The 27,924-nt window shown below is 44.2% G+C and overlaps 1 protein-coding gene across 1 annotated transcript; it reads right to left on the bottom strand.

Moving 5' to 3' along the window:
* Positions 1-580: 580 nt before the first annotated feature.
* On the bottom strand, positions 581-18,565 carry stard10 (StAR related lipid transfer domain containing 10). The gene is made up of 6 exons (XM_030745491.1): positions 17,730-18,565; positions 9,794-9,941; positions 9,576-9,679; positions 4,475-4,592; positions 3,761-3,813; positions 581-1,678 (listed from the first exon to the last, which is right to left on the bottom strand). Exons 1-6 carry the CDS (start codon positions 17,886-17,888, stop codon positions 1,472-1,474), a joined length of 789 nt encoding a protein of 262 aa, XP_030601351.1. The 5' UTR covers positions 17,889-18,565; the 3' UTR covers positions 581-1,471.
* Positions 18,566-27,924: the final 9,359 nt, after the last annotated feature.

Here is a 27,924-nt window from a genome sequence, read left to right as displayed (position 1 = left end):
GTCATTTAATTAGCTCATCACAAGGACAGGAAGGAGGGCATTTTCAGTATACCGCACATACTTTTAGTCTAATCCTACAAATGAAGATTGGGCAGACACCCTGCAATAAATAAATCACTTCCTCTGTGACATGCAAGCTCCTGTCATTCTGCATCTCTTATTAGTCCTGAGTCGATCTCAGAGTTGCCATGCCAACAGATTGAGGGGATTCCTAATCCTGATCTAGGCCACTGCACATACACACGACGCTACACCTATGCAAGTGCACGGATGGATGCGGTGTGTAAAAGAAAAAAAACAAAAACACAGTAAGGCCGCATGATGTGGTGTTTCCCCTGTTCTAATCATGGCACTGCAGTTTAAAAAGCAGCGGTTTTGCTGCACGTCACAGCAGATTGTGTGAATGAGAGCAGAACAACCAGTTGATTAGGTCAGTGACTTTTTAAACTCGTTTCAGCATTAACCCGACCGTGCAAACCTGCAGGCAACATCGGACGTCAGCACAAGCGAAGGCAGCACCGCAGACAGACACACACACACACACACACATAGAGAATAAATACTCGGATCACCAGTGAAATTTGAAAACCTTTGTAGGAATCTGTATTTAACTTTTAATTTCTACATACATTCACCCATCTCTGGAACAGAGGAGCAGACAGTGAGTGTGAGTGTAAATGCTGAATGTCTGTGTGCGTGTGTGTGTGCGTGCGTGCGTGTGTGTGCACGCGCGTGTGTGTGCACGCGCGTGTGTAAGAGAGACATGGATGCAGGTTGGGATGGGTTTTCCAGCTGCCTTCTGCACACCTGCAAACTAATCATGTGCTTACAAAAGGTGATGGAGGCACATAACGTAGGACTGAAAGACAACTATAGAGAGGAGAGATACAAACTGAGCGGGTACGCATGTGAATGCATTAGTGTAGTATAAATGAATAGTGTGTGTGTGAGTGTGTGTAATATTGGGGGTTGCACTAAAATGTGTGACTAGTGGCTAAAAGAGTATAATTAAGTCAGATTTTGAGTGACAGCAGAAGGTGCCCTGTCAGGTTAGTCTGTAAACATTTTTATCATCACAGCTAAATATATTTAGCTGTGATGATCTGCATAGGTCCCAATTTGAAAACTGATTATGCTAAAAGTTCTCAGAAGTGATTGTGAAACTGTTGTATGTTGTGTGTTTGTGTCTTTACATTATGTATGTTAGCATGTTAATGAGTTGGTGAAGTATGGTTTTGTCGTTCTGCATGAATGCTTGCCTATATGTGCCTACTGGTATGCCTGCATATGCACTGGCATGTACAATATGGATGCAAGTATGCATGTGTATGTATACACACACTTACAAATAGAATCACATACACATACATGTCATGATGCATTGTTACGGGCATTTCTGCATCCCTGCTTTACTGTTTGTATGAACATATGAGTTTGTGTGTACTGTATGTTGCTTGTGCACGTGTTTGTGTCAGTCGCTGTCTTCTCTTTCATGGGCCTCAGCCAAGGAGCTCTCATCAATATTCTCCAGGCTCTCTGCCCGCTGGATGCTGAGCTCAGAGAGTGGGATGATGGGCAATGTAGTCTGTTCTGGGTAAAGCCACGGCTTGAAGCCAGGGTTATGCCTCTGCTTCCACTCTGGATACTTCACACAGGCTTTGCAGATCTTCTTCATGGCCTAGAAAGAACAAATAACAATAAACAACAGAAGAAAACAACAACATGTGATTTGAGAGAAATGACAGCAGCGAGAGAGAGAGAAATTATTTCCAGCAGAAAACCTGGCTGACACACATTCCTGATCAATACTCAATAAAGAGAGAACGGGCTGAACTCAACAGTGACGAAAAATACAGAGGACAGAAATAGCACCCACACAAAAATAGAGATGAAGATGGATGAGTGACAGGATAAAGGGAAACAGATGGGAAGCTGTGAGAGATGGAGACATCTACAGAGATAAAAGATGGGCAGGGACACTGAGAGGGAGATGCTGGGAGGTGATCTTGTGGAGAGCTACAGGAACAGAAAAATTGTAGTTTTTTCCAGATATAAGAGCCAAATCATCAGAGACTTTCACACATTTCTCATAGTGCCAAATATGAGAGCATTTGCCTACTTATTTATTATGAGAAAGAATATAACCATATGTGATTGAAGTGCAGGCTTCCAACTTTACTGCAGCCACCTTCAGTTGCTGCATGTTTGTGGGTCTCTCTGCCTCTTGTTTTGAATTTTATAAATGAAAAGCATGCTCTATTAGGCTGAGATCAGGTGACTGACTTGGCCATTGAAGAATATCCCATTTCTGCCCTGTACACTCCACAATTCATCCTGCTGCTTCTATCAGCAGCCACATCATCAGTAAACACCAGTGACCTGGCAGCCATACATGCCCATGAAATAGTACCACCTCCACCATTGTTGACAGATAATGAGGTATGCTTCAGATCTCTCCTTCTCCATAATTTTCTCTTCCCATCATTCTGTTACATGTTAATCTTGGTTTCATCTGTCCAAGGAATATTTTCAAGGCTGTGCCGGCTCTTTTAGATATTTTCTGGCAAAGTCTAATCTGACCTTTTTGTTCTTGAGCGTAATCAGTGGTTTGCACCTTGTTGTAAACTCTCTGTATTTCCATTCATGAAGGTGTCTCTTGATTGCAGACCTTGATAGTGATGTACCTCGAGAGGGTTCTTGACTTGGTTAGATGTTGTGAAGCTGTTTTTCTTAACCATAGAAATGATTCTGTCATCATGTACACCAGTTGCCATCTGTGCTCTTCCAGGTCTTTTGGTGTAGCTGAACTGGCCAGCGCATTCCTTCTTTTTAAGAATGAACAAGATTGTTGTTTTGGCCATTCCTAAAGTTTTTGCTATCTCTCTGATAGGTTTATTTTTTGTTCAGCCTAATGATGACCCCTCTCTCACTTGCAATACTATCTCTTTGGATGTTATATTGAATAGTCCAGTGTACAGCAAACAAAGGTCAACACTTGGAATCAACTCCAGATCTCTTATTTGCTTAATCTGTCATGAAGTAACAAGAGAACAGGCCTCACCTGATCAAAAAAATCTGCTCGGCAATCAATTGTCCAATTACCTTTAACCCTCTGAAAATGGAGGACTATGTATGAAAATTGCTGTAATTCCCAAATGATTAATGCAACACTTTTGTCAACATACCTTGAATTAAAGTGAATTGAAGTATGCACTTCAACCACATCTTGACTGTTTGCTAAAATCCACCATGGTGATGCACAGAGGGAAAATTTAAAAAATGTATCACTGTCCAAATATACTTATGGACCTAACTGTATTCCCATATTGATATTTTGATGCTCTCCCAATATGAATAATTAAAAAAAAAACTTACACAAAATGCAGGCTATTAATAAAAAAAAATGAACAATAAAAATCATAAAGTTTTTTTAAATGAAAAACAAATATCTGAAAGCACTGTAAAAAAAAACTCTTCCTGTGTTTATTCTGTTCAACTCTTCATTTTTCCCTGAAGAGACTCCCCCATCACAGGGTGCTCTCTAGAGAATCATTGCCCTATTTTAACAAACATATAAAACTGATGCCCTCAAACACATAAATACTGTAAACTCCATCTATTTGGAATGTAGTTTAATTACAAAAGGTCTGCATATCTTCTCATGGTGACAGGCACTGTGCTAAATGGAACTGCGGATTATCACACAGTCAAACACACAAAACACTCACAGGATCTTTGTTAATCTGCACATATTACTTACGCACGGAGCAAGAAAGTGGGAAGACTTGTTGACAACCCACTTGGGTAACGAACCTGTAAAGAGAGTCAGAGTGAGCAGAGCACTGTGGATAAAAGTTGGAGAGTGACAGAGTCTGCTTTATTTCATGTCGCCAGGATCAAAGTGAGGCTTAGTAACTTAGTAACTACTCACTGCACCCATATGGCTCTCTCTCATACATGCATGGACAACACACACACACACACACACACACACACACACACACACACACACACACACACACACACACAGGCATTAGCAATGGATAATTAAAAAGAGTTACATAATCAGCACTGGCTTGCATGTGATCAGCAGTTAAGAAGTGAAGTAAATGCAGAATAAGAGCAGTAGATTAACTGATAGAAAAAGAGAAGTCGAAAGAAGAAGAGGTGAGAGACTGTCCTTCATATGGTTACTATGGCTACACATTTTGACATAAAGGCAGGGGAATGAATAATTCATAGAACATAGAGTGAAGTACCCAGGTGAGTGTGCCGGTGTGTTCCTCTCCCTATGTGTGTGCTCTGTTTGATTTTGTCCTTGTGTGCTGAATACTCGTGTGTGTGTGTGTGTGTGTGTGTGTGTGTGTGTGTGTGTGTGTGTGTGTGTGTGTGTGTGTGTGTGTGTGTGTGTGTGTGTGTGCGCGTGTGTGTGTGTGTGTGTGTGTGTGTGCGCGTGTGTGCATGTTATAGTTACCTCGTGGATCTACCTGGGCCATGTAAGTGAGGATGCAGCTATTAGGTCCCTGGTTCTGGATCATGTAGCCAGTCTGAATGGAAACTGCACGCACCATGTCCTTTTTAGGTGGGTATTTCTGTGGAGACAGCACACACGCAGTCAGGTTGGGGAGCCCGCTAAATTCTTTTTCACAAGGTTCGAATGAAAAACCAACTTACTTCCCGACAAACTTATGCATCAACATAAAGGTCTTTGGCACACTCCTTTAAAAGTAAGCCCACATCAGTGAATGGAAGGAACGCACATGCACCCTCAAGCAGAAATCCAATATCTGCTTCATATCATACAAACTTGCTTTTGTGAGATTTGCATAAGGTTTGCACAGTAGACATTCAAGAGTGTTCTGCTTTTAAGCTGCCAGTCAAACTGATTTTCTTTTTCATATTTCTGATGTAAATCCAGTCCACACCACTCTATAAATAAAAGAAATCAAGCTGCATGCAGTCCACTAGTTCCCTTATAGCTCCTTAGACTCTACAGTATATCCAAGAGTATTATTCATGATTAGGGAGTCCAGTACTGGTTAGCCTGCACTAATTACAAGAGGGATACTGCTGAGCACTTAAGAAGAACAAAGAGCAGCGGCCAGCTAAGAACTGTTATGAGGCAAGAACTTCTGATAACTGCTTTATCTTTGCTGTTTCACTCATATTTTTGGCTTCTACACTTCTCTCTTAATCTGCTACCTTGACGGAATTTCTGCTGACAATACAATGAGAACTTTTGTAAACCATCTGCAAGTTTCTGGGTTACAGAATCCTCATGTTCTGAGCTAATGTAATCTTGTTGATTTTTTTTTATACTGGTTAAATTTGAAGTATTAGTCACAACAAAGAAATGTGCTGGAACACCCAGCACATCAGGAAACTGATAATCTTATGACTTCAGTACTTGATGAGCAGTTAGCTGAATGCCAAAACAATTAGTAAACTTCAGACAAAATTTAAAATCTTTTAATATATCACTACATGCACTAGAATATACACTCACCAGCCACTTTATGAAGTACACTTGTTTAACTGCTTGTTAACACAAAGCAGCCAATCACAACGCAATGCAATTTAGGCATGTAGACATGGACAAGACCTGTGAAGTTCAAGCCGAGCATCGGAATGGGGAAGAAAGGTATTTTAAGTGACTGCTTTGAGATGATCATTCAAATAAGCACTTGTTACAATCAAGGTATGCAGAAGAGCATCTCTGAACGCACAACACGTCAAACCTTGAAGCAGATGGGATACAGCAGCAGATACAGAGGCCACGGTGTACCCATCTTCTGATGGCTGCTCCCAGCAGGATGTGCCGTGTCACAAAGATCCGATCATCTCAAACTGGTTTCATGAACATGTCAGCGAGTTCACTGCACTCAAACGGCCTCCACAGTCACCAGAACTCATTCCAACAAAGCACCCTTGAGATGTTGTGGAATGGGAGAATCTCATCATGGATGTGCAGCGGACAAATTTGCAGCAACTGTGTGTTGCTCTCATGTCAATATGGACCAAAGTCTCTGAGAAATGTTTCCAGCACCTTGTTTAATCTGTGTCGTGAAGAATTATGGTAGCTCTGAAGGTAAAAGTGGATCCAACCTGGAACTAGCAGAGTGTACCTAATATAGTTGCCAGTGAGTGTACAGTTCATTTCTGTACATTCTGTTTTTTACATGCTAAACCTGGTTTAGATCTGGTTTAATTCAAACTAAACATTATTTGGTCAAATTGAACTATAAAGCAAATTATTATGCCCTGGTGATGGGAATAGATGAAAAGTCTGGGAATCACAGGAGTCCTTAATTAGCTGCTGGGCACAAAGGATACAATTACAACACAATTACTTGATCAAACCAAACCAAACAAGTGAGTCAGTGGATCATCACTGCTGTGTCTGGAGCTCTGCCTCCACTGTGAGGAAAGAAAAACTATGGCTCAATAAAGTGGTCATTAGAAGCCATTAGCAGTCATTAGCTTTTGCCATAATAAATATTTGCATAGGGTTTTCATGCAAATACATATTGTGCTCTATATCAGCACAATATTACGCTTAACAGCAGTGCTAACCACAGTCACTACACATGACAAATGGATTGTAAAAGCAGACTGCTAAAAAGCCTTGTAAATTCTAAAAAATTGAAAACAATTCATGGCTCCTGTTATGATCAGTGGGAAAGCTAAACAGTGAATTTAGGAAAAGAAACAGTGCAAGTGGACCGAGTCCCGCTGATGGACGCACAAACCCGCCACTCATAAATGTTCCCTGAAGCCGTACTCCAGGAAGTCGAGCTCTCAAGTTCTTCTGATTATCAAGAGTAGCCTTGGCTAACCACATACATAAACAGACACACAGTCTGTTATGTTCGTAAGCACTAATTGATGCAGGAATGCGGAAGGCGGGGCGGAAGCCAGCAGCTCACATGAGAGGCCTTATCCTTCTGTAAACATTGTACTGGTGAGCAAAAAATACAATGAGAAACACAGAGGGGCCAAAAGAGTGAAAAGGGAGACCATGGGACAGAAAAAAGCAAGAACAACAGAAGTCATTGAACCTCATGAACAGACATCAAGGCTGGCAGACAGGAAGACAGTAAGAGAGGTAGAGCTGAAAGTGTTGAATTAATCATTTTTCTTCATTTCAACCTCTCAAATGTGAGGATTTGCTACTTTTTTCTTGGTCTTTTAATGTTTTCTACACATTTTACAAGCCAAACAATCAAATAACCAAGAAAATAATTATCAGATGAATGAATACAGAAAACAACTGGAAGGTGTACTAACAGGTGACGCGTACATACACAGAAATAAAGCCAACCTAAAAGCTGACGTTTCAGGCCTGATTCCAAACTGAAAGTCGCTCGCATGCTCTTCCTGTGCTCCAATCAGCGTGTTTGTTTTTGCATTTCTTTAGTATTCAAATTACTCAAGTTGTTGAAAAGGCATGATTGAAAGCGGAACTTTAAACACAATGTGTTCCCAAGCAGTGGCGGCACACAGCACAGCTCTCAGGTAAAAGCATCTAGGGCAGATAATATGATAGTGCACTCTCTTTTGAAAAGTGCCAAGCTGTGTTTACTTCCTGGATGAACTGGTGCTGATGTGCTGATGAGTAGAAAAATAACGTGTCAACAGACAGTGGTAGTGGGAGAACTGCTGGCACCGCCATCTAAAAGACCGGATTGCTTTCCTGTTTTCTCAGAGCTGAGCAACTTCCAGCGACGTGGAAACCTAAACCATTAGCACCACTTTTGGAAATGAGAGAGGGGAATGAAGCATTTAAGATCTACTTGAAACTGTCATCAAAATGGAAGAAACTGTTTAACAAGATGGTTGTTGTAGGTACGAGTTCATAAAAAAAATCAGCAGGGGGCATGTGTTATCACTCTCTCTGGTACCAACTGCGGACAAATTATTTTTTGCCGTAAATTGAGCCTCGATTTTCCAGAGAGCTTTATATTCAGTGGCAGACAGAACTGCGTAGTGAAAGTGAGGCTCATAAGGAACCAATTTAAATGCAGAAAACTTTTGTCTATTGCTAAATCATCCACACACACACAGGCAGAGCTTTGAATTGTTGCCTTCGTACAAAGAAAAAAGGGACATTTCAGCTTGCTAAAGAGGACCACTTCATTTCAGCTCACCAATGTATTGTGTAAGTCTTTATTTTGCTTTCAAGAAGCCAGACTTTTGTGTCATTTTTTTTAAAAGCGTTCTTGAGCAATAGTTCTTTAGGCTTTCTGAAGATCTTTCAAGGGTTTGGTTTTGGACATTGGCTGCTTTTTCACTCATTTTCAGCCCAGTCCTTGTATTTGAACATTTTCAGAGGTATGTTTTTTGTTTTGACCTATGAATCATTCAAGCATAAAAAAGGCACCTAACTCACAGGATGAATCAGTGTTGTGTCTACACATAAAAGACAGCTTAGCAGAGAACCAATTTTAAACTGTATCTTTCAACACTTTATTACTAGCAGCCTAATACAAAACACATCATTTGTTCCCATTTCTATAACTGAATCTATGAAAAATACCAAACACAGTTTGACAGACATGAAATGGTACTTTTGCATCAGCAAGGTGATTCCTAAAGAGCAAAGAGTATCCAAAAACTTGGCATATCTCAGCATGGTGTGTGGTGTGTACTTAAAAAAGACTGAGGAAACTGGGCAAACGGAGGACAAAAGAAGAAGTATCAGGCCTAAAAACATTCAGCAGATGAACAGTATTTGAAAGTCATGACCTTAAGAAGCAGGAAAAAAAATCCAGCAAAGACTGGACACAGGACCTGAGAGATACATCTGCCACTTTAGTGGATTCATCTACTGATCAGTGAAGCCTCATCAGAAATGGTCTCTGTTGGAGGGTGGCTGTCAAGAAGCCATTCTTAAGGAAGGGAAACGGGGAGAAAAGGCTGAGGTATGCCACATTACACAAGAACTGGACTGAAAATCTGTGCCAACAGGTCTGATGGAGTGATGAATCCAAATTTGACATCTTTGGTTCAAATCATTGTCAATACAACAGTGAGCACCTATAGCCATCTGTAAAACATGGTGGCAGCTCTGTCATGGTTTGGAGCTGCATTTCAGCCAGTGCTGTTGGAGATCTTGTCAAAATCAAACACTTTGGACACAGCTTCATTTTTTAGCAACGGCAATGATCATACTTAAGAAGCCTGGAGAACTTTTCCAGAAGACTCCTTAAAGAAATGACAAGAAAGCTGCCTATGAGAGTTCAGGCTGTGTTGGAGTATAAAAGTGGTCATACCAAATATTGACTTTCAAACTTGTTCAAATTGTACAAGCTCTGTTTTTGCCTTATATAATGTATTTCCATGTATTGTACATGTTTCGGTAACTTGCTGCACCTATTTCCCATTTTCTTAGCAAAATATAAAGAAATGAGGTGTGGCTCAAGACTTTTGCACAGTACTATACACTCAGTTCATAGTGAGACATTTCTTGTCCTGCTGCATTAGCGTTCCTGTGCTCCTTCCACCACACGTTAAGGTTATTGTGTATAGGTGTTCCCATGTAGGGGGTGTGTATGTGTGCTTTTGTGCATACTCACAGCATGTTTGACAGAGTAGTTCATAATGATGTAATCTCTTCCTATTGGCAGCCAGGAGCGAAGCGTAATGACATCACGGTTCCGAAGTGGCTTTGGGCACTTCCCTTTTAACAAATAAGAGAACTCTGGTGAACAAAACATTGCAGAACAATCTGTGCCTGTATGCTATTTCAGCTTCCGCAGACACATGCATGTTTACATGCCAGTGTGCAACATACATGAATAGTAACCAACATCCGCATTGACCGTAAGCTTCCCAATATCGAAGGTCTCAACAACATTTGTGTCCCATTTCCTTCTGTATTCAATGTCATGGAGAACGTCATACATGGTCTCAGCTGACACGTCCTTACACACCATCCGACACTGAGTGAGAAAAAAAAAGACAAAAAGCGAAACACAGAGTTCATTTTTAGGCAACAAATACAAATACACAGAAATATTAAACCTGAGTCACACACACAACAGATGAGTGAGTCAAAGCGTATTTAAAATACATAACCCTAAGTCACCAGTCTTGCATCTTTTCGCAATTCATAGCTCTGCGTCTAATGCAAGCTACGCGATAGGAAAATCCATTAGAGTTTCAAAGTAAAGTACTATACCAATGCTGAGAAGAGCTCAGCCCTAGTGATGCCAAGAAAGGTAAGTGAGAGACAAAAACAAGCTTTGATGAACACATCACAGATGCAAAATACCTGAAAATGAAACCTATACACACTCACTGTACCCATGTGGGATTCTGCACATGAAAGAAACACAAATGGCAACTGATGTGTAAATGATTAGACATCAGATGGTTGGAGAGCGTCAGTATCGGAGAGCAGAAAAAGGGACTGTGTGTGTATGTGCGCGGGTTAAACGTGTGTGCATGTGGCACAGAGACAATTGCTTCAGACAATTGCTTCAGACAGGCCACTGACCATAGATGAGTCATTACTGATACCCAAGCTCTTAAATGGAAAACACATTCACCACAAGACAGAGACAAAGAGACTTATGTCAAAGGTTTTTTGAGTTTTTTTTTCTCCAAGTGTGCAGCAGCAGTGGATGTTCTGAATGCTAGCTTTTTTTTTTTTTTGGTGTTCTGTCTACATGTCACCCTCTGTTTGAAACTGAAGATATATGAAGTCTCTTCTGCCCTAGAGCACCAGCTTTTCAAACCAAAACAACCTTCCTCATATCAGTTACCCTGCATACACAAGAGGTATATTCAGCAACAGCTATTTCCCCAGAATAGAAGTGTAAAAACACACTGAGTGGCCACGATATGCTACAGAAAGCCCATCTGCTGGCAGCACTGCCTTTTCCTTATGGCTTTTCTTTTTTCTATTTTTTTTTTTTTTTGCTGTCAATTTCAGATTTCACATGTTTCAGACATTTGGTGTCATCTAAGAGTGCCTTACCCTTATGGGAAAGTTTTCATTCCACTTAAAGTAACACAACAAGTTGATGTCAAATGTGCTTGTGGAAGAATGGTCAAAAATTCCCCAAAACACACTCCTAAACCTTGTGGAAAGCCTTCCCACAGGAGATGAAGCTGTTATAGCTGGAAAAGGGTGGGCTGACATCATATTAAACCCTATGGATTAAGAATGGGATGTCACTTAAGTTCATATGCGTGTGAAGGTAGACAAGTGAATACTTTTGGCAATATACCATCTGAGTGAGCTCTCTCCAGCTTCCTCCCACAGTCCAAATACATGCATGTTAGGTTTTTTGGTGATTCAAAATTGGCCATAGGAGTGAACGATTATCTTTTTCTACCTATGAGCCCTGCAATAGACCGGCAATCTGTCCAGGGTGTAGCCCACCTTGGGATAGGCTCCAACCCCACTGCAACCCTGAACTGGATAAGCAGAAGAAAATGGATGGATGAAGCTGTTTGCTGCTATATTAATGTTCAAAACCTCTCATATAAGTAACAGTGATAGATTTAAAACCAAAAATTAGGAGTGGTGTTTATATTAATACCACAGCCTGTTGATTGTTTGCGTAACATGTCACAGCTTATTAATAAAACCATAGAGACTCCTGGCTATATTTGGAGTAGATGGCACTATACCCCAGGTAAGAAGAGGTCTGCAGCCCTTGAGTAAAAGTATTACCACAGTTACAATTGCCAAGGGGAATTAGTCTCAATAATAACAAGGTGAAAGGCAGGGGTAGAGGCATGCAGAGCCATAAAGGATGAGAGACACAAAGACGCGGAGAGAAAAACAGCACTAGATCAAGAGCAAATTAGAAAGAAATGGACCAAGGGTAGTTGTCTGTCCCAGATAATTTTACCTCCCATTGTAAATCAGTCCAAACAGTCTGGCCTATCTTCCATCACTGGTTCCCTGCGGGCTTCATTTTAGAAAATTATCACCAACTGTATCCTACATTTGGCTGTAAACCTCTTTTCAATTGGAGGTCTCCTCTGAGTCTTTAATCACAATAACTATTTGAAATCTAAAGTGCTCAGGGTTTGGTGTGACAGCACAAAATATGCCCTGTACTTCAGATATGGATCACTAAAATGCTTCACTAATAATCACTGACTGATAATTCTGTCATATGAAATGGTATCCTAACAATACTCTGGCCATGTTAGAAGCACCATCCATCCATTTTCTTTACCGGTTGTCCAGTTCAGGGTTGTAGAGGCTGAAGACCATGGACAAGCCACCGTCCTATCCCAAAGTCAAGACAGGGAGACAGACATTCGTACCCACAGCCAATTTAGAATCACTAATTAACCCAGCATGCATGTCTTTGGGATGTGGGAGGAAGCCATAGTATCTGGAGAGAACCCACACAGACACAGGAAGAACATTATTTTTAATTAGGTGTGCACACAACATGGCAAATGTAAAGCATTATAGATTCTGATCTACCACAATACTGGAGAGTTACCATCCTGACCTGATGATGGTGTTAGTGGAGAAGTAAGCAGATTAGCAGAGTCACTTTTCACTGACTGGCTACACACTTTTAAAAAAGTCACATTCAAATACTCACCTGAATATATAACAGTATCATGTAAAGTATTTTTAACTTTATTTAGATTCAGAAGTTCTAGCAAAGATGAGATGGACAAAAAACAACAACAAAAAAAACAAAAACAGATGAAAGTTGGAGCATATAAATGAGGACAGCAGACGTTTTCAGGCAAAGTCCCAAAAAAGAGACGTTAATTGTCCTGAGAGCAGATATCATCACTGACTTCCAGTGTCTTAATTTGGCACAAAACCCACTTGGTTACCAACTCTAACTCCAAATTGGAGCCGAGTGCACTTGAAGCCACTGCTGTTTAAATCAACTTTAGCTATACCTCTCAGACAGGAACACAGTCTCACACGGCGTCACAACAGTGCAAACAAAAGAAATTGTAAATGCTAAATTGCAATGACATTCCCAGACACAGAACCCTCAGTGAGATCGAGGAAATGTAGGCTGAATGCAGAAAGCAGGTCAATACAGACTGAAAGCTCATAAAAGAGAGAAAAAGAAAAAAAAAAACCAGAACAAAACGGGAATGTGGTGCAAGCAGATTAGTATTAGCTGGTAACCTTATCGTTAGCCTAACCAAGGACATAAAGAAGATAAATTGTGGTTCTCTTTCAGAGACAGCCTGTGGTGTAATTTCATAATTTATATGAGTAACAGACTGCTAAATTTCAGAAGTATTGAACACATCATAGCATGCTAAACTCAGCACAGCAAAAGCAAAAAATATGCATCCCACTGTGTTTAGCGTAAGGCACAAAAAGATCCTTAATTTGGTGGAACACCATCACACATCATAACACAGTTAAACTGATGTGCATGTCATTGGACTGTGGCAGGTAAGGGCCCAACCAATTTATCAGCGGGTCAATAGTACTGACCGATAATAGCGATTCATTGATCTATCGTATCAGCATTTATCCACAAGTTTGTCTATCAAACTGAATACTTTGAGTATTTCCATTGTTTTCCTCCTGTTTTTTGCACACTTTCTCTAACTACACATAATCAACTCAAACTACTGAATAGCATGTAAAGGTTTTTAAATGTGTAAAATTTAAACGAGCTGCGACACTAAAATGCTGCTTACAATCATAGCAATAATCTTCTACATATCATTATATGACACTCAGAAAGTTAATGACCTGTGTATGGTTCATACCATTTTACCTTTAAATGCATTAAATCTACTTGCAGGGATGTGAACTGGTTTTCCAAGAGGGAAGTCTGTCACATTACACAGCGCACCTTAACGTCTATAAATGTAATTAGAGACTGTAAAGTCATCTGTTATACGTTATACCCTCAGGAGTATTCTGTTGTTGTATTAAAGATTAGTGAGATACCTAATGCAGGCACAAAGCCATGATGATTTATTTTAATAGTATAGTCAAGAAGACACCATACATTTATTACAAAAAATTTTTGTAATAAACAGTTTATTTACAGACTCACCAAAATGGAACTACAAAAAAGACAAATGTCTCTTTTCCAAGTATGTAGTGCTGGTACCTGATCTAGAACCAGTTCCATGCATTTTCACTGAAAAGGGGTTGGCACCATTACATAAACATTCACAGATGATAGTCAGAGCCAGCCCACAGATTCTGTCTGCAGTGACCTGCTTCCAGCAGATATGATCCCACTTTTAGTTCATAAACCAGTTGAAATGTGGGATGGGTCTCAAATGGCACCAACACCAAACCAGCTCCGCGTCAGTACTGACATCACTTTGCCAGAAAAGTAATAATGGAGCAGGAAAGAGAGAATACTGTATGACAGTAGGATTTTCAGAATATTGGTGCTCTACCAGAACTATGATGGCCTTTAAAAGAGTTCATAAACATGTTTGCAAAGGCTGTGTACTTCACGAAAGACCAGAGAGAATAATGGCTGCATTGTGTCCATGGACAAACTGAAACAGGAGTAGGAGGAAGAAGGAAAAAACAAATGAAAAGGTGAAAGAAGGAAGGTGCAGGGAGCAAGATATTCAGCCCAGAATGAAGACACGTGTTTGTAATTCTATTACAAACTAATTCAGTAAACTCGATAGATGAAGAAAGGAAAGTAGGACAGAGAGGGTGAAAGAGAGTTCAGAAAGATAAAACGGAGACGGCAGCGACAAGAAGGCAAACTAATAGAGGGACAAACAATAGGTGTGTGTGGCAGTCTCTTAGATATGGCTGTCCACAGGGTCCCCTCTCTGCCCACTCAGAATACCCAGTGACCTGCAATCCCTGCGTATCCCGCCCACTCCATCCAGTTTTCATTCTTGCCCTTATTCCTTGTCTCACCCACTCTTCTTGCCACCCTCTCCCTCTCCTCTTCCAATCTGTCAGCTCCCATCATTTGTTCCTCTGGGTGCTGCTACATGACTGCAGATGGAAAAAAAAAAAAAAAGTAAAAGAGAAGGGGTGTGACTCAGAGCCGGGCTTCCCTCTGTGCCAGCATCGGTGCAGGCAAACCCAGTGTGTGTTTGTGTGTCTGTGTGTGAGCGCGAGTGTGTGTGTTGATGTGGATTGGAGGATAGCCCTTTTACAGTTAAAAAAAAACCTGCCCATACATTGTGTGGAGCAATGATAACGATGATAATGACTCTAATGATAATTGGGCCACTAATGATAATGACGATTGCCAGCCTGTTCCCCCTCTCTCACTCAATTGGACATACATACATACATATATCTTTGCTGCTTTTTTAAAGCTACACACAAGAGAGGATCACACAAAAAGGCAGTAAGGGTTAGGGTAGTAAAATCTCAACCACACTCTCATTAATCATTCGACATGCACCAGCAAAGATGCATGCTTTTATTCCGCCTATAAATAGAAGAGCTGTAAGCACCACATTGACTCACAACTACACTTAATGACATAATTTTATATACAGCGCATTTGCAGGGTGGAAGATTGGCTATGTGAGAGTGGAACAAAAGTGGAGATGAGACAATGGTGCACAATCAAAAAACCCAGCTTCTGTCATATTTACATAAAGATAACGCGCCAGCTACAGATAGAAGCCCCACCCAAACTTCAAACACGTGTGTGTGTGTGCACTTTCCACTTCTCGCTGTTTGCAGTCTGCAACTGTCAAGATAAAACACACCTGTCTAATGTCCTGAAAAAGCGTGAATAAGCAGATCCCTACCCTCTGCACACACAGGATATACCCCAAGGAATCACACAGAAAAACACGCACAGAGAAGCTGGCTCATAAGAAAGAAGATGGATAGAGGGAGCTGGGAGAAGCCCTATGTTTTTGCAGCTCCTGCACATGTAGATAACCCCTCTATCCACACACACAAACACACATATACACACAAGCTAACCAGAATTTATTTAACAAAGTAAACACCGGGTGGCTCGTTGACTCTCTTCAGACCTGGATATAATAGAAGGAAAGCACACACACACATATACAGTGGAGAATGTGTTTAATGTGAATCTCTCTATATGTAGTCAGTTCTGGACAGAGTAGTAAGCTATGAAGGTTAAAATGTAGAAGGTGACCTTCCCAAGATTTCAGGCTGTAAAGCCAAATCTGTCTGTGTGTGAAACTGAAAATGACTCAAGCGGTTTTGAGCCTGTTAAGCAGTAAATTAACAGCCAGTCAGGTCCCCGGCCAGCATCTGCAGCGGTAAGAGGACGCAACAGTACACACTGGCAACGCTGGCTCCAAGTGAAACTGTGGTAACATGATCCATGTCCAGTTTCTTTATTTGTAGCTTAGAGAGGGGTGAAGGTCACAATCAAACTGCTCATTGCTGAGTTCTACTAAACTTTTACTTTGAGGCTTAATGTGTTCAAATCCAATCGCCTGCTCCTTTGAAAAGAGAACTGGGTGCTTTGTCACAAGTGTGCTGTGAAAACACTCTTTAAATTCATTTCCCCCCCCTTCTCTGATTCCCAGAACATAAACAAAGCATTAATAATGACTCCGGTCAGTCATGTCAGACTCGGGTACACAGCAGATTCTCTGAGGCTATGAGCAGCATCATCCTCCTAATAATGCCTCCACGTCAACTCCCAAGACAAACACTGGCGCTTGACGAAAGCTGCCACGACTGCTGTTTAAACTAGATAACGGAGTTTGCTCATAGTTTCACATGACGCTCGCGTTACCTTACCTAAACAACTGATCAGGAACTGCTCGATTTTTTCCACCTGTGCACGTTGACTTATTAACGTCAGCTGTTGCTGCCCTAGGGGCTAGAGGGCGATTTAGTTAAAATGATAATTACACACTCACAAAATAATAAATGAACAAACAAGGTGATCACAAGTGATCAGAAAATAATCTAGTCGTTAAACTCAAAGATTGAGAACGGATTTAGAAAAGCAGCAAGTGCTCATGTTTTTAAAGTTGCAGCCACTGAAGGTAATTATTCAACCGATGGCTGAACAAACGATTCAATTCTGTCTATTTGCTTATCATCTAACTGACTACTTTCCCACTATTGTCTGGAGCCATATTTTCAGTAAGTGCATTTGCTGACTTCCATTTGTTTTGAATGAATGAGACTGTGTATTAACTGTGTATTACTCAGCACTATACATAATATGCTTTTGCACAGAGGCTTGAAAATAGTTTCACTGGCAAAATGTGATATGTCTCCAGAGAATTAAACCTGTCCCCTGAGATTTAATCCAGCTCTCACTTCTCTTTAGTGGAGGGGATTTTTTTTTTTTTTTTTTTTATAGTGTGCATCAATTCACCATCATTACTTAAAACAGGATGTGTTTACTACAGTGCATTTAAAAGAAAATGTTCCTACCTTTATTTCAACCCTTTCCAATTGCACAATTGGGGCATTTCTTAAAACTCACTTGCTTGCTTACAGGGAACAATGCAGTGTGTGCTGTCACTTGAAATGTGTTTTTTTGGAGATTTGGAGAGGCCACTGCAACTGTAATAAGAGTATGCAGCAGAGAGCAAATGCTTAAAGCATGTCAGCAACTTAAATCATATGGGAATTTAGAGGGAACACTTCCCTGCCAACTGGATTATGCGGCAGGGTTTTATGTCTCCCCTTCCCCTTTGTGTTTGCACTGTTGCTACATGACCATATCCACGCCACTTTCCATTGATTCCCATAAATGCTAGATGTCCGATAAGAAATCACAAAAAGTTCTACTCATACCTGTTTGGTTAAGTTATCTCACCTTAATTTTGTGGATGGACTTCCCTTCCTCTAGAACCTGGGTCCACACGGTGACGATCCCTTTATTGTAGGTCGTACTCCAGCCCTCTTCGCACAGACACTCCGCCTTGAAGCTGGCAAACGCCTGGTCGTCCGGGATTGTCACAGTCTGTCCAGACATGGCTTCTTAATCCTGCGGGGAGTTGAGAGGAGAGCGAGGGGTGCGTGGTTGAGGGGGGGTTCTACGGAGGCTCCTGGTGAGCTCGTGGGAGACACGGTGAGCTGGGAAAGCCGGGAGTCGACCGCTATTTTCCCTTCTCTTCTGTGCAAATAAGTTGTCTAATTCAATTTCCTCCTTGCAACAAGGTTTTGTAGCTGGCTGCAGCGCGTCTTATGATGGTCTGCGTGCGCGTGAGTGTGCGCGCGCGCGTTCAGGGTCCAATGACCGCAGTCCACCCTGCACAAACTACTGTAACAGAGGTGTAGGCAGAGCCTCGCACAGGTGAGAGCGCGGCTGAAAAAAAAGAAGGCAAAGAAGTGCCGAAAATGAGATGGGCGAATACCTTTAAGCCGCGGTCTCTGCGGTTTAATAAGTTTCTGTCCGCTCCAGCAGCCCTCTCAAACAGCCGCTCTTCACACAAACCATATGTTTCTCTGTTTCCGCCTGTCGCTCCCCTTTTCTGCCTCTCACCTTCTGTCTCCGCCTCTCCTCTATTTACCTATGCGCGTCTTTATGCCTCTCCCTCAATTATTATCTTCTAAGGGTTTATTATAACCTAATTTCCAGTAGATCTCCATCGCTGCGTCGCCGCTGTGGCAGGTGGTAGAAGAGATGCGGTGAGAAATAAGAGGAAGGAGGAGGAGGAGGGTGGGAGGAGGAGAATCAGGCTGCACAGGCAGGCGATCGACCACAGCCATCGTGAATGCGCCTCCCTTTGTGGCCTTCAGGTGCTGCTCGTAAAGCTCACAGCTCTGTGATGTTTTAACGGGCAGATTCCAAAAGCAAGAAAAACATTTGAACCGATAAAGTAGAGACAGATCTTATTAATTTCATTAACACAGAAAAAAAAAAACAAGCAACAAAATTCAAAACCAGAGAAAAAATCAGAATGATTAAAATTGTTTTGTAGCCCTAAAGTAGCCTGAAACTCTGGTTTGTGACATTTTTGTTTAAATAAACTCTATTTAGGTTTAGCGATTTAGTGAACAGCGCCTTACGGAAAGTGTGTTTGTTTTAAACATATGTATTTCTGTAATAATATCAAATACTAAGCAGGTTGTACAGGATGGCCAGATCCCAACAACAACACGTGTTAGTGTGGGACAAAAAGGGATCCGTTAACGGTGCAGGTTGTCAGATATATTGTAGGAGTCGGTGGAAGGAGACACGAGCAGGTATTATATTTGAGTTAAAGTTTTCCAGTTCTCTCGTTAAGTAAATACAATAAGAATTAAAGGAAGCTGAAGCTTGTTCTTATGGTTTCATAGTCTTCATATACTTTCGTGTTTTCTGCTGTTTTACTGTTATTCAATTCAATTCAAAAGTATTTTATGAAAATAGCGCCAAATTACAACAAACAGTCGCCTCAAGGCGCTTCTTTCAGCTGCTGTTCAGACTGGTAAACAGTCTTTTGGGTTTCACTAGGGATGCAGCCAAAGATTGGCATAGCTGACATTTTTATGACACACACGCGTAACTTCACACCAAAGTTTCTCGTGTGTGAAATTGAAAAACAGCTCTAGTTTTCACCATATTCAATAAAATCTGTGAGCTTCACTTGCGACTTTTTGGCAACTTGTAACTTTCACCGGGCATAGCATTGGACATTTGACTATAATGACGCTTTGGGTAAAAGCCAGACTTTAGAAAAGTGCGTGCCCTGCAGTGCGAGTCAAAATGTGGGAGATGTGTCTCAAGATGTGGGCCTAAAGATAAAAACGCTGTGCAGTAAAACTTAAAGAGGGACATCTGATCAAGTCAACCTCTGTAGGGATGTTATTTTGGCGTTTTTTAATTGCTACGGTACTTGAATGCATTCAGAGCTACCACATCACACTTTTCTGAAAACTACAGTTCACGGAGCAGCGGGAGCGCGCATGGCAGAGTTGGCTGACGTGTAATGTAGCGGGGAATTTTCACCTTTTTTTTTCCGTCTTACTTCCCTTTCAGCCTGACAGCTGTGCACTACGAAGAAAGACCTTCATAAATCCACAACAACTGAGAGCAATCAACAGGTTTAAATGCCCTGTCATGTACAGTTTTTCAGAGTTGGGCACACCGAGCGTCATATTCCCTCACTTGTTTCACTTTTTCTGTTTTCCTGTGATTCACTCATTCGTCCGTCTGCTTTCTTTTATGTTGGAGCGTGTAAGCCCATTACTGTCCTCCTCCAGTTTGATGGGGTTACTGCTAAAAGTGGATCTCCAAGCTTCTGAATCGTGGGGTCTTCTAAGTTTTTCACACACTGCTTCTGCATTTCGGTTTAGTTTTTGTTAAATAAATAATGACACAGTGCAATATGCCATGCGCTATTTGTTCATCTGCTGTTTTATGTGCCTCATTTTAAGACATGCTAAGATCAGATAATTTCTTATTATGTCCTGATATGTAAATCGTTACAATTGAGAGGTTGCATTTTCTTTTTACCATGACTGTATCCCCAAGTTTACCCTTTTGACTGACCTCCAGAGACAGGTGAATGAAGGGTAAAAGGGTAAAAGAACACAAAAAGTCCCAAAATGCACAGCTTCTTATAGGGAAGAAAAGGAAAAAACTGAGGATGAAGGTTCAAATACAAAAGAGGAGAAATCTCATGTAGTTTTAGTTTTGTTGTTGGTTTTATTTTCTGTTATTTCAGCGTAATGTAATTACTAGTTTCCCAACTCTATATTAGTAAAATGGTATTAACCCCATTGTCATGCTTTACAACCCTAACCAAAATCCTGCAGCTGAGCAGTAGACATATTGACCTGTGCAGGTGCAATTATTAAGTTTTGCTGCCCTTTGTTGCGGTGAGCCAGCTTCAGGATCATTCTGTGGCACATTGTGGCTCCCTGGGAAATTTTCTCAGGCAACTGATTTACTAGAAGTGAGTCATTGCCTTCACCTGTGTTAGCAAATCGATTTTGGCCCATGGATAATTGAGCTGATTGTCTGAACATTTGAAGGGGCAGCAAAAATCTAAATCTGACCAATATTCATAACCACTGAGTGACAGAAGGTTTTAGAAACAGATACAAACCCAACATACTAACTGTAGCTGTATTTGCTGGTGGCGGTGAATATATGTTCAGGTTTCTACAATGAGAAACCCACAGTGACTGGCTGCTAGGTGCCAGAAGATTTATGATGGCGGAGCATGAAGTTCTCTGTGATTCATGTCTGCCAACACACTGCCAACACACAGTGTACCCACCTGCTAAATTACAGCTATGGATGCCCACTTGTGTATATCAGGATGGGACTGCTTGGTTCTTCTTTCAGTCACAGCGAAATGCCATTTTCAACACCATTATATTATTTTCCCCCGCAACACACTGTGTCTTTAGTGGTGATGTCATTGTTTTTTAAGCAGTAGGTGTAGATGAAATGCTAACCAGAAAAAAATAAAATAAAATCACAAAACTGGAAAAGTTTATCCCTCCCATAAAGAAAACAGGCCTTTTTTCTGACATACAAGTGCTTTCAAATACCTTGTCTGTTGCAACATGACATCTCAACAAGTAAAAATAAGATAAAACCAAGGAAGGAAGAAAGATGATCTATTCATATCAGACACACCAGCAGGTTTCTAGTGCAGGAAGTAATAAATTCAGCCATTGTTAGCCCTCGTTTGCACCACAGCTCTGCTTTCATGAGTATTTCTGTGTGTATTAATGGTGGGGAAATTTTCTTCTTTCCAAAATGTAAACAAAAATATTCATTGTGCTTTCCAAAATGACTAGTAATCTTTTTGTCCTTCCATTCACAGCGTGGGAAAGGTTGAGTATTGTTTATATATTACTCACAAGACAATTGCACAGGAATGCACTAATAATAATTATTATGTCTCTAAAGCAAGCAGTCACTGAAGTGACTAAAGCCAAATGGAAAAACAACTGAAAAGGAAGAGATACAGAGAAATAATCTCAATGAATGGGGAAAAAAATGATGAGAATGCAGATTATTGTGTTGGGATTGCCTACATCAAAGGGCTGTTTTGCCTGTTGGATTTATGGTATGGCTCCAAGACTTTTTTGCATTTCTTGGAACATTACATGAGGCAACTGCATTTCAGACATATAAATTAAACATAGTGATCCTTAGGATGAGCTATTTAAAGGAGAAGATACTTTTGTCTGCTCCCTTGCTACAAGGGGTCGCCACATCGGGTAATTCCGCATGTTTGATTTGGCAGGGTGATCTGCCGGAGACAGGACGGTAATGCAGCGGTTGGCACTGTTGTCTCACAGAAAGATGGTCCTGTGTGGAGTTTGCATGTTCTCCCTGTGTCTGCGTGGGTTCTCTCTGGGTACTCTGGCTTCCTCCCACAGTCCAAGGACATGCAGTCAGTGGGGCTAGGTTAATTAGTGATTAAATAATTTTTGCCATCGGTTTGCCATCGGTGTGAATGTGAGTGCGAATGGTTGTCTGTCTCTCTGGTTTGGCCCTGCGACAGAATGGCGACCTGTCCAGGGTGTACTTCTCACTCTATGGCAGCTGGGATAGGCTCCAGCCCTCGTGACAACCCTGAACTGGATAAGCAGAAGAAAATGGATGGATTATTTACCAGAGACACAATCCAGCGAAAGGTCGCTGGAGTTGAAACAGCGGCCTTTTGTCATGTCCTGGGCCCTTGGCCCAGCGTTTTGTGTTAATAGTTTATTTCCTGAGTTTGTCCTCCCTGTATGTTTGTCATGTTCCCAGTGTTGTGACTTGTCTGCGTGTTCCTTGGTTTATCACTTCCTGTTTTATTTTGCCAATGTGATTTCCTTGTGCTTTGTGTTTAGCTTTGCTTCCCCTGTGTAATTAGTTTCATTTGCCTCACCTGTTGTTCCCTGCTGTTTCCTCTTGCCCTGATTACCCATTGTGTATTTAAGCCCTCAGTTTTCATTTTTTCTCTGTCGCGTCGTTGACGTTGTGTGTCCGTGTGTTCCTGTGTTCCCGTGTTCCCTGCGCCTGCCCTTCGTCTCCCTGTGCCTCCCTTCCAAGGTTTTTGTATTTTTGTGTTTCCCCAGTGGAATAAACGCCCTTTTAAGTTACCCCTGGAGTCCTGCGTTTTTGCCCTTCCTTGCCCGTTTCCTCCCCGGCCATGACAGAACGACGCGACCAAACTATGGACCCCGCAGATATAAGGACCCTCTCTGAGCAAGAAGAGAAGATCCAGGAGCTCAAGGATTTCTCCGAGAGAATTGTTCAGGCCCCCACCAGTCACCACCGGTTAATACAATTAGCTTTCTGTTGTGGACTTATTTCGTCCTCCACCTGGCTCCTCACCCATCCTGACACCGCTTCACTTGCCCATTCAATAATCATGCTCCGTAAGAACCTACAATATGAACTGCACAATATTGGCCGCCCAGTCCAGGGCAGGGACTCAAATTTTTTTCTTCAAGCCATCGCTAATGCACCTCTCCTGCAGCCAGACGGCTTATCCTCGTCTCCTCCTCTCCATGGCCCCTCATCGCCACTGGCGCTGCCTTGCTCTCAGGCCCTGCCATCTTCCATTCCACTCACCTCTCCCCAAGACCCGAGCGGTATAACGCCGCGGACATTGTCACCGCTTCACGCACAGGCCACCACCTCCGTGAGTACCACCGGGCTCGATATTATTGCGGCAAGTGCTGAGACTTTTTCCCACTCCACCGTCGCGCAGCCCGACCTCTGTTGGCTGCCGCAAGATGTAGAAATCATTGATTCTCCTCTGCTAGTGGACATTCTGGATGTAGAGAATCGTGCCTCCCACTCCAACAGAAAGCGGAGGAAGCAGCGCACCCGGTATCGTCACGCTCCCCCCCGGTCGCGCTCGCCCCTGTCTGCTGTGATGCCAGCTCGTCTCCAGGAGCCCCAGGTTCCGCCAGCCTCTGTGAAGCTCTCTGCACCCGTTCCTGTTCCGCGGGTGGGGGCAGCCACGGACGGGCTGTCCTCTGCGCCCGTACCTGTTTCGCGGGGGGAGGCAGCCACGGACGGGCTGTCCTCTGCGCCCGTACCTGTTTCGCGGGGGGAGGCAGCCACGGACGGGCTGTCCTCTGCGCCCGTACCTGTTTCGCGGGGGGAGGCAGCCACGGACGGGCTGTCCTCTGCGCCCGTACCTGTTTCGCGGGGGGAGGCAGCCACGGACGGGCTGTCCTCTGCGCCCGTACCTGTTTCGCGGGGGGAGGCAGCCACGGACGGGCTGACCTCTGCGCCCGTTCCTGTTCCGCGGGGGGAGGCAGCCACGGACGGGCTGACCTCTGCGCCCGCTCCTGTTCCGCGGGGGGAGGCAGCCACGGACGGGCTGACCTCTGCGCCCGCTCCTGTTCCGCGGGTGGGGGCAGCCAGGTCCAAGCCTTCACAGCAGTTTTCAGTGTCGTCCACAGTGCCTCTTCAGTCTGTCTCCACGCAGTCAGCTCTCTCTAGCTCTCAGTCAGTCTCCACGCAGTCGGCTCTCCCTCAGTCTGCTCCCACGCAGCCAGCAGCTCTCCCTCGCCCTCAGTCAGCTCTAGCTCCAGTCGCTCTCCCTCGCCCTCAGTCAGCTCTAGCTCCAGTAACTCTTCCTCGGTCCCCAGTGTCAGCTGTTTCAGTGCCCTCTCAGTCAGTTCCCTCAGCCCCTGTCTTAGTTCCTTCGGTTTTGGTCCCAGTTCCCTCAGCTCCTGCTCCTTCTGTAGCTCCAGTTGTGTCAGCTCCCTCTCAGGCCCCAGTGTTAGCTAGCTCTCGGTCTGTTTCCACGCAGCCAGATCTCCCTAGCTCTCGGTCTGTTTCCACGCAGCCAGATCTCCCTAGCTCTCGGTCAGTTTCCACGCAGCCTGATTTCCCTAGCTCTCGGTCAGTTTCCACGCAGCCTGATTTCCCTAGCTCTCGGTCAGTTTCCACGCAGCCTGATTTCCCTAGCTCTCGGTCAGTTTCCACGCAGCCTGATTTCCCTAGCTCTCGGTCAGTTTCCACGCAGCCTGATTTCCCTAGCTCTCGGTCAGCTTCCACGCAGCCTGATTTCCCTAGCTCTCGGTCAGCTTCCACGCAGCCTGATTTCCCTAGCTCTCGGTCAGTTTCCACGCAGCCTGATTTCCCTAGCTCTCAGCCAGCCGCTCTCCCTCGTCCTCAGTCTGCTGTAGCTCCAGCCACCTCCCAGTCTCAGTCTGCTTCCACGCAGTTCGCTAGTGTAGCACTAGCTCGCCCTCAGTCAGCTCTCCTGTCACCCTCATCCTCACCATCTGACTCACCCGATCTATCTGCAAAGCAGCCCCAGTCGTCGGAGGAGACGGCTGCGTGCCCTGCAATGCAGCCAGGGAGTTCCGCTCAGTCCGAGCCGATGGGGGTCTCCGCTCAGTCCGAGCCAGGGGGTCCCGCTCAGTCCGAGCCGATGGGGGTCTCCGCTCAGTCCGAGCGCTCCGCGCCAGAGGGTCCCGCTCAGTCCGAGCCGATGGGGGTCTCCGCTCAGTCCGAGCCGATGGGGGTCTCCGCTCAGTCCGAGCGCTCCGCGCCAGAGGGTCCCGCTCAGTCCGAGCCGATGGGGGTCTCCGCTCAGTCCGAGCCAGGGGGTCCCGCTCAGTCCGAGCACTCCGCGCCAGAGGGTCCCGCTCAGTCCGAGCCGATGGGGGTCTCCGCTCAGTCCGAGCGCTCCGCGCCGGAGAGTCCTGCTCAGTCCGAGCCGCCAGGGGGTCCCGCTCAGTCCGAGCCGCCAGGGGGTCCCGCTCAGTCCGAGTCTTCGGAGTGTTCCGCTCAGTCCGAGCCGCCAGGGGGTCCCGCTCGGTTCGGACCTTCCGAGTTTCCTGTGTCCTTGACCGCCCTGGGCTCAGGGGAGTCCGGGCATGTTGCGGCTCTGGTGTGTCTTCGTCGTCGCCGCCGCTGGGGGCGCGGTCGGCCTCCAGTGTCTTCTCCTCGTCTCCGCCGCCGCCGCTGGGAGCGCGGTCGGCCTCCAGTGTCTTCTCCTCGTCTCCGCCGCCGCCGCTGGGAGCGCGGTCGGCCTCCAGTGTCTTCTCCTCGTCTCCGCCGCCGCCGCTGGGAGCGCGGTCGGCCTCCAGTGTCTTCTCCTCGTCTCCGCCGCCGCCGCTGGGAGCGCGGTGTGCCTCCAGTGACTCCCCCTCGTCGTCGCCGCCGCCGCTGGGAGCGCGGTCGGCCTCCAGTGACTCCCCCTCGTCCTCGTCGCCGCCGCCGCTGGGAGCGCGGTCGGCCTCCAGTGATTCCTTCTCGTCCTCGTCGCCGCCGCCGCTGGGAGCGCGGTCGGCCTCCAGTGATTCCTTCTCGTCCTCGTCGCCGCCGCCGCTGGGAGCGCGGTCGGCCTCCAGTGATTCCTTCTCGTCCTCGTCGCCGCCGCCGCTGGGAGCGCGGTCGGCCTCCCTCGTTGGGATTTTGCTTTGTGGCCCCTTGGCCCCTGCGGCCTCCTGACCTGTGTGTTTTTTGTTTTGGATTTCCCACTGACTCCCCTGAACTGTGGACTGTTTTTTCCCCTGCTGTTTTTGTTTTGTCATAGCTCCTGAACTGTTCCTTGTTTTGACCCCCTGTTTTGGACATTGGAGCTCTCCGGCCTTGTGCTGTCGCTTTTTATTTCATCCGGTTGTTTTTTGTTTTCTCATCCCCATGTTTTTGCTCTGGTTTTTGGACTGTTATTCAGCTTGTGCCATTGCTTTTCTTTGTTCTGTTCCTTTTGCTTATTGTTTTTTGCCCTTGTGCTCTTCCCTTGCTCCAGTGCTTCCTTGTGTTTTTGGGTTTGTTCCTGACGTTGTTTGCTCCCTGGCTGTTTTTGTTTCGGGCCCTCCTTCCTGGTCCCCCGCCTCCCGCCCTTGTCTGGTTTTGTTTCTGGTTTTGGCCGTCGGGAGCCGGCCTTTGAGGGGGGGGTACTGTCATGTCCTGGGCCGTTGGCCCAGCGTTTTGTGTTAATAGTTTATTTCCTGAGTTTGTCCTCCCTGTATGTTTGTCATGTTCCCAGTGTTGTGACTTGTCTGCGTGTTCCTTGGTTTATCACTTCCTGTTTTATTTTGCCAATGTGATTTCCTTGTGCTTTGTGTTTAGCTTTGCTTCCCCTGTGTAATTAGTTTCATTTGCCTCACCTGTTGTTCCCTGCTGTTTCCTCTTGCCCTGATTACCCATTGTGTATTTAAGCCCTCAGTTTTCATTTTTTCTCTGTCGCGTCGTTGACGTTGTGTGTCCGTGTGTTCCTGTGTTCCTGTGTTCCCGTGTTCCCTGCGCCTGCCCTTCGTCTCCCTGTGCCTCCCTTCCAAGGTTTTTGTATTTTTGTGTTTCCCCAGTGGAATAAACGCCCTTTTAAGTTACCCCTGGAGTCCTGCGTTTTTGCCCTTCCTTGCCCGTTTCCTCCCCGGCCATGACACCTTTTGCTTGCCAAACAAATGTTTAAACCACTAAAGCCTGGAAATCACAGAAATGATTTTCTTCTTGGGTTTGGATCAAAGTTCCCCTGGACTTTTTTTTTTTTTTTTTTTTGTAGGTCTTGGGAAGTTGCACATGTGTACCAAATTTCCTACACATAGCTATATAACTACATAACTGTGTGCCGGTAGGAATTCTTTTAAAAATGTCACAGGTGGCGCTATAGAGCCATTTTTGCACCGCAAATGAGTGAGACCCAAAAAATACGCAAAATTTACACCTGACGTGTGCAAACATTCAAGAAAGTTTTCAAAAAAATGTCATGCGTTTTCGAGCACATTTAGGCCGTCGCATGGGACAATGAACTTAGTGATGATTATTAAAGGGGCCTTCGCACTGGGAATGTCCAGATCGCAGCTAAAATTTGCATTTGACGCCATCTGGTGGTCAGTGCTTTAATCAAACAGCATGCTTTTATCATACATAGAACTGTATAGTGTTGAAACCAAAACAACCCATACCAGGAAAAGCACAGGCGTATTAATTACAGATGGATTCCTGTGAGGAGGGGAGGTCTGCAGGATCACTTTCACGGACTCTCACTGGACCTGAGCCATCCTCGGTTACACCCGTGCTCTGCCTTCTCGGATGAGTCTAATGTCCGCTGTGGAGGACAGTTAACTTCTAAAGCAAACGTTTAGAAAATAAAGCGCAG

Source organism: Archocentrus centrarchus, chromosome 13 (assembly GCF_007364275.1).
Source record: "Archocentrus centrarchus isolate MPI-CPG fArcCen1 chromosome 13, fArcCen1, whole genome shotgun sequence".
NCBI classification, from domain to species: domain Eukaryota; kingdom Metazoa; phylum Chordata; class Actinopteri; order Cichliformes; family Cichlidae; genus Archocentrus; species Archocentrus centrarchus.
The sequence above is the reverse complement of the archived record's forward strand: the minus strand, read 5'-3'. Positions and strand labels throughout refer to the sequence as shown.

Coding starts and splice junctions, on each gene's coding strand:
- stard10 (XM_030745491.1), bottom strand. CDS start 17,888: ATGTCTGGACAGACTGTGACAATCCCGGACGACCAGGCGTTTGCCAGC. Junction 9,680..9,793: donor GGATGTTGGTTACTATTCAT/GTATGTTGCACA, acceptor ATTTGTTAAAAG/GGAAGTGCCCAAAGCCACTT. Junction 1,679..3,760: donor CCCACTTTCTTGCTCCGTGC/GTAAGTAATATG, acceptor TGTTCTTTCTAG/GCCATGAAGAAGATCTGCAA.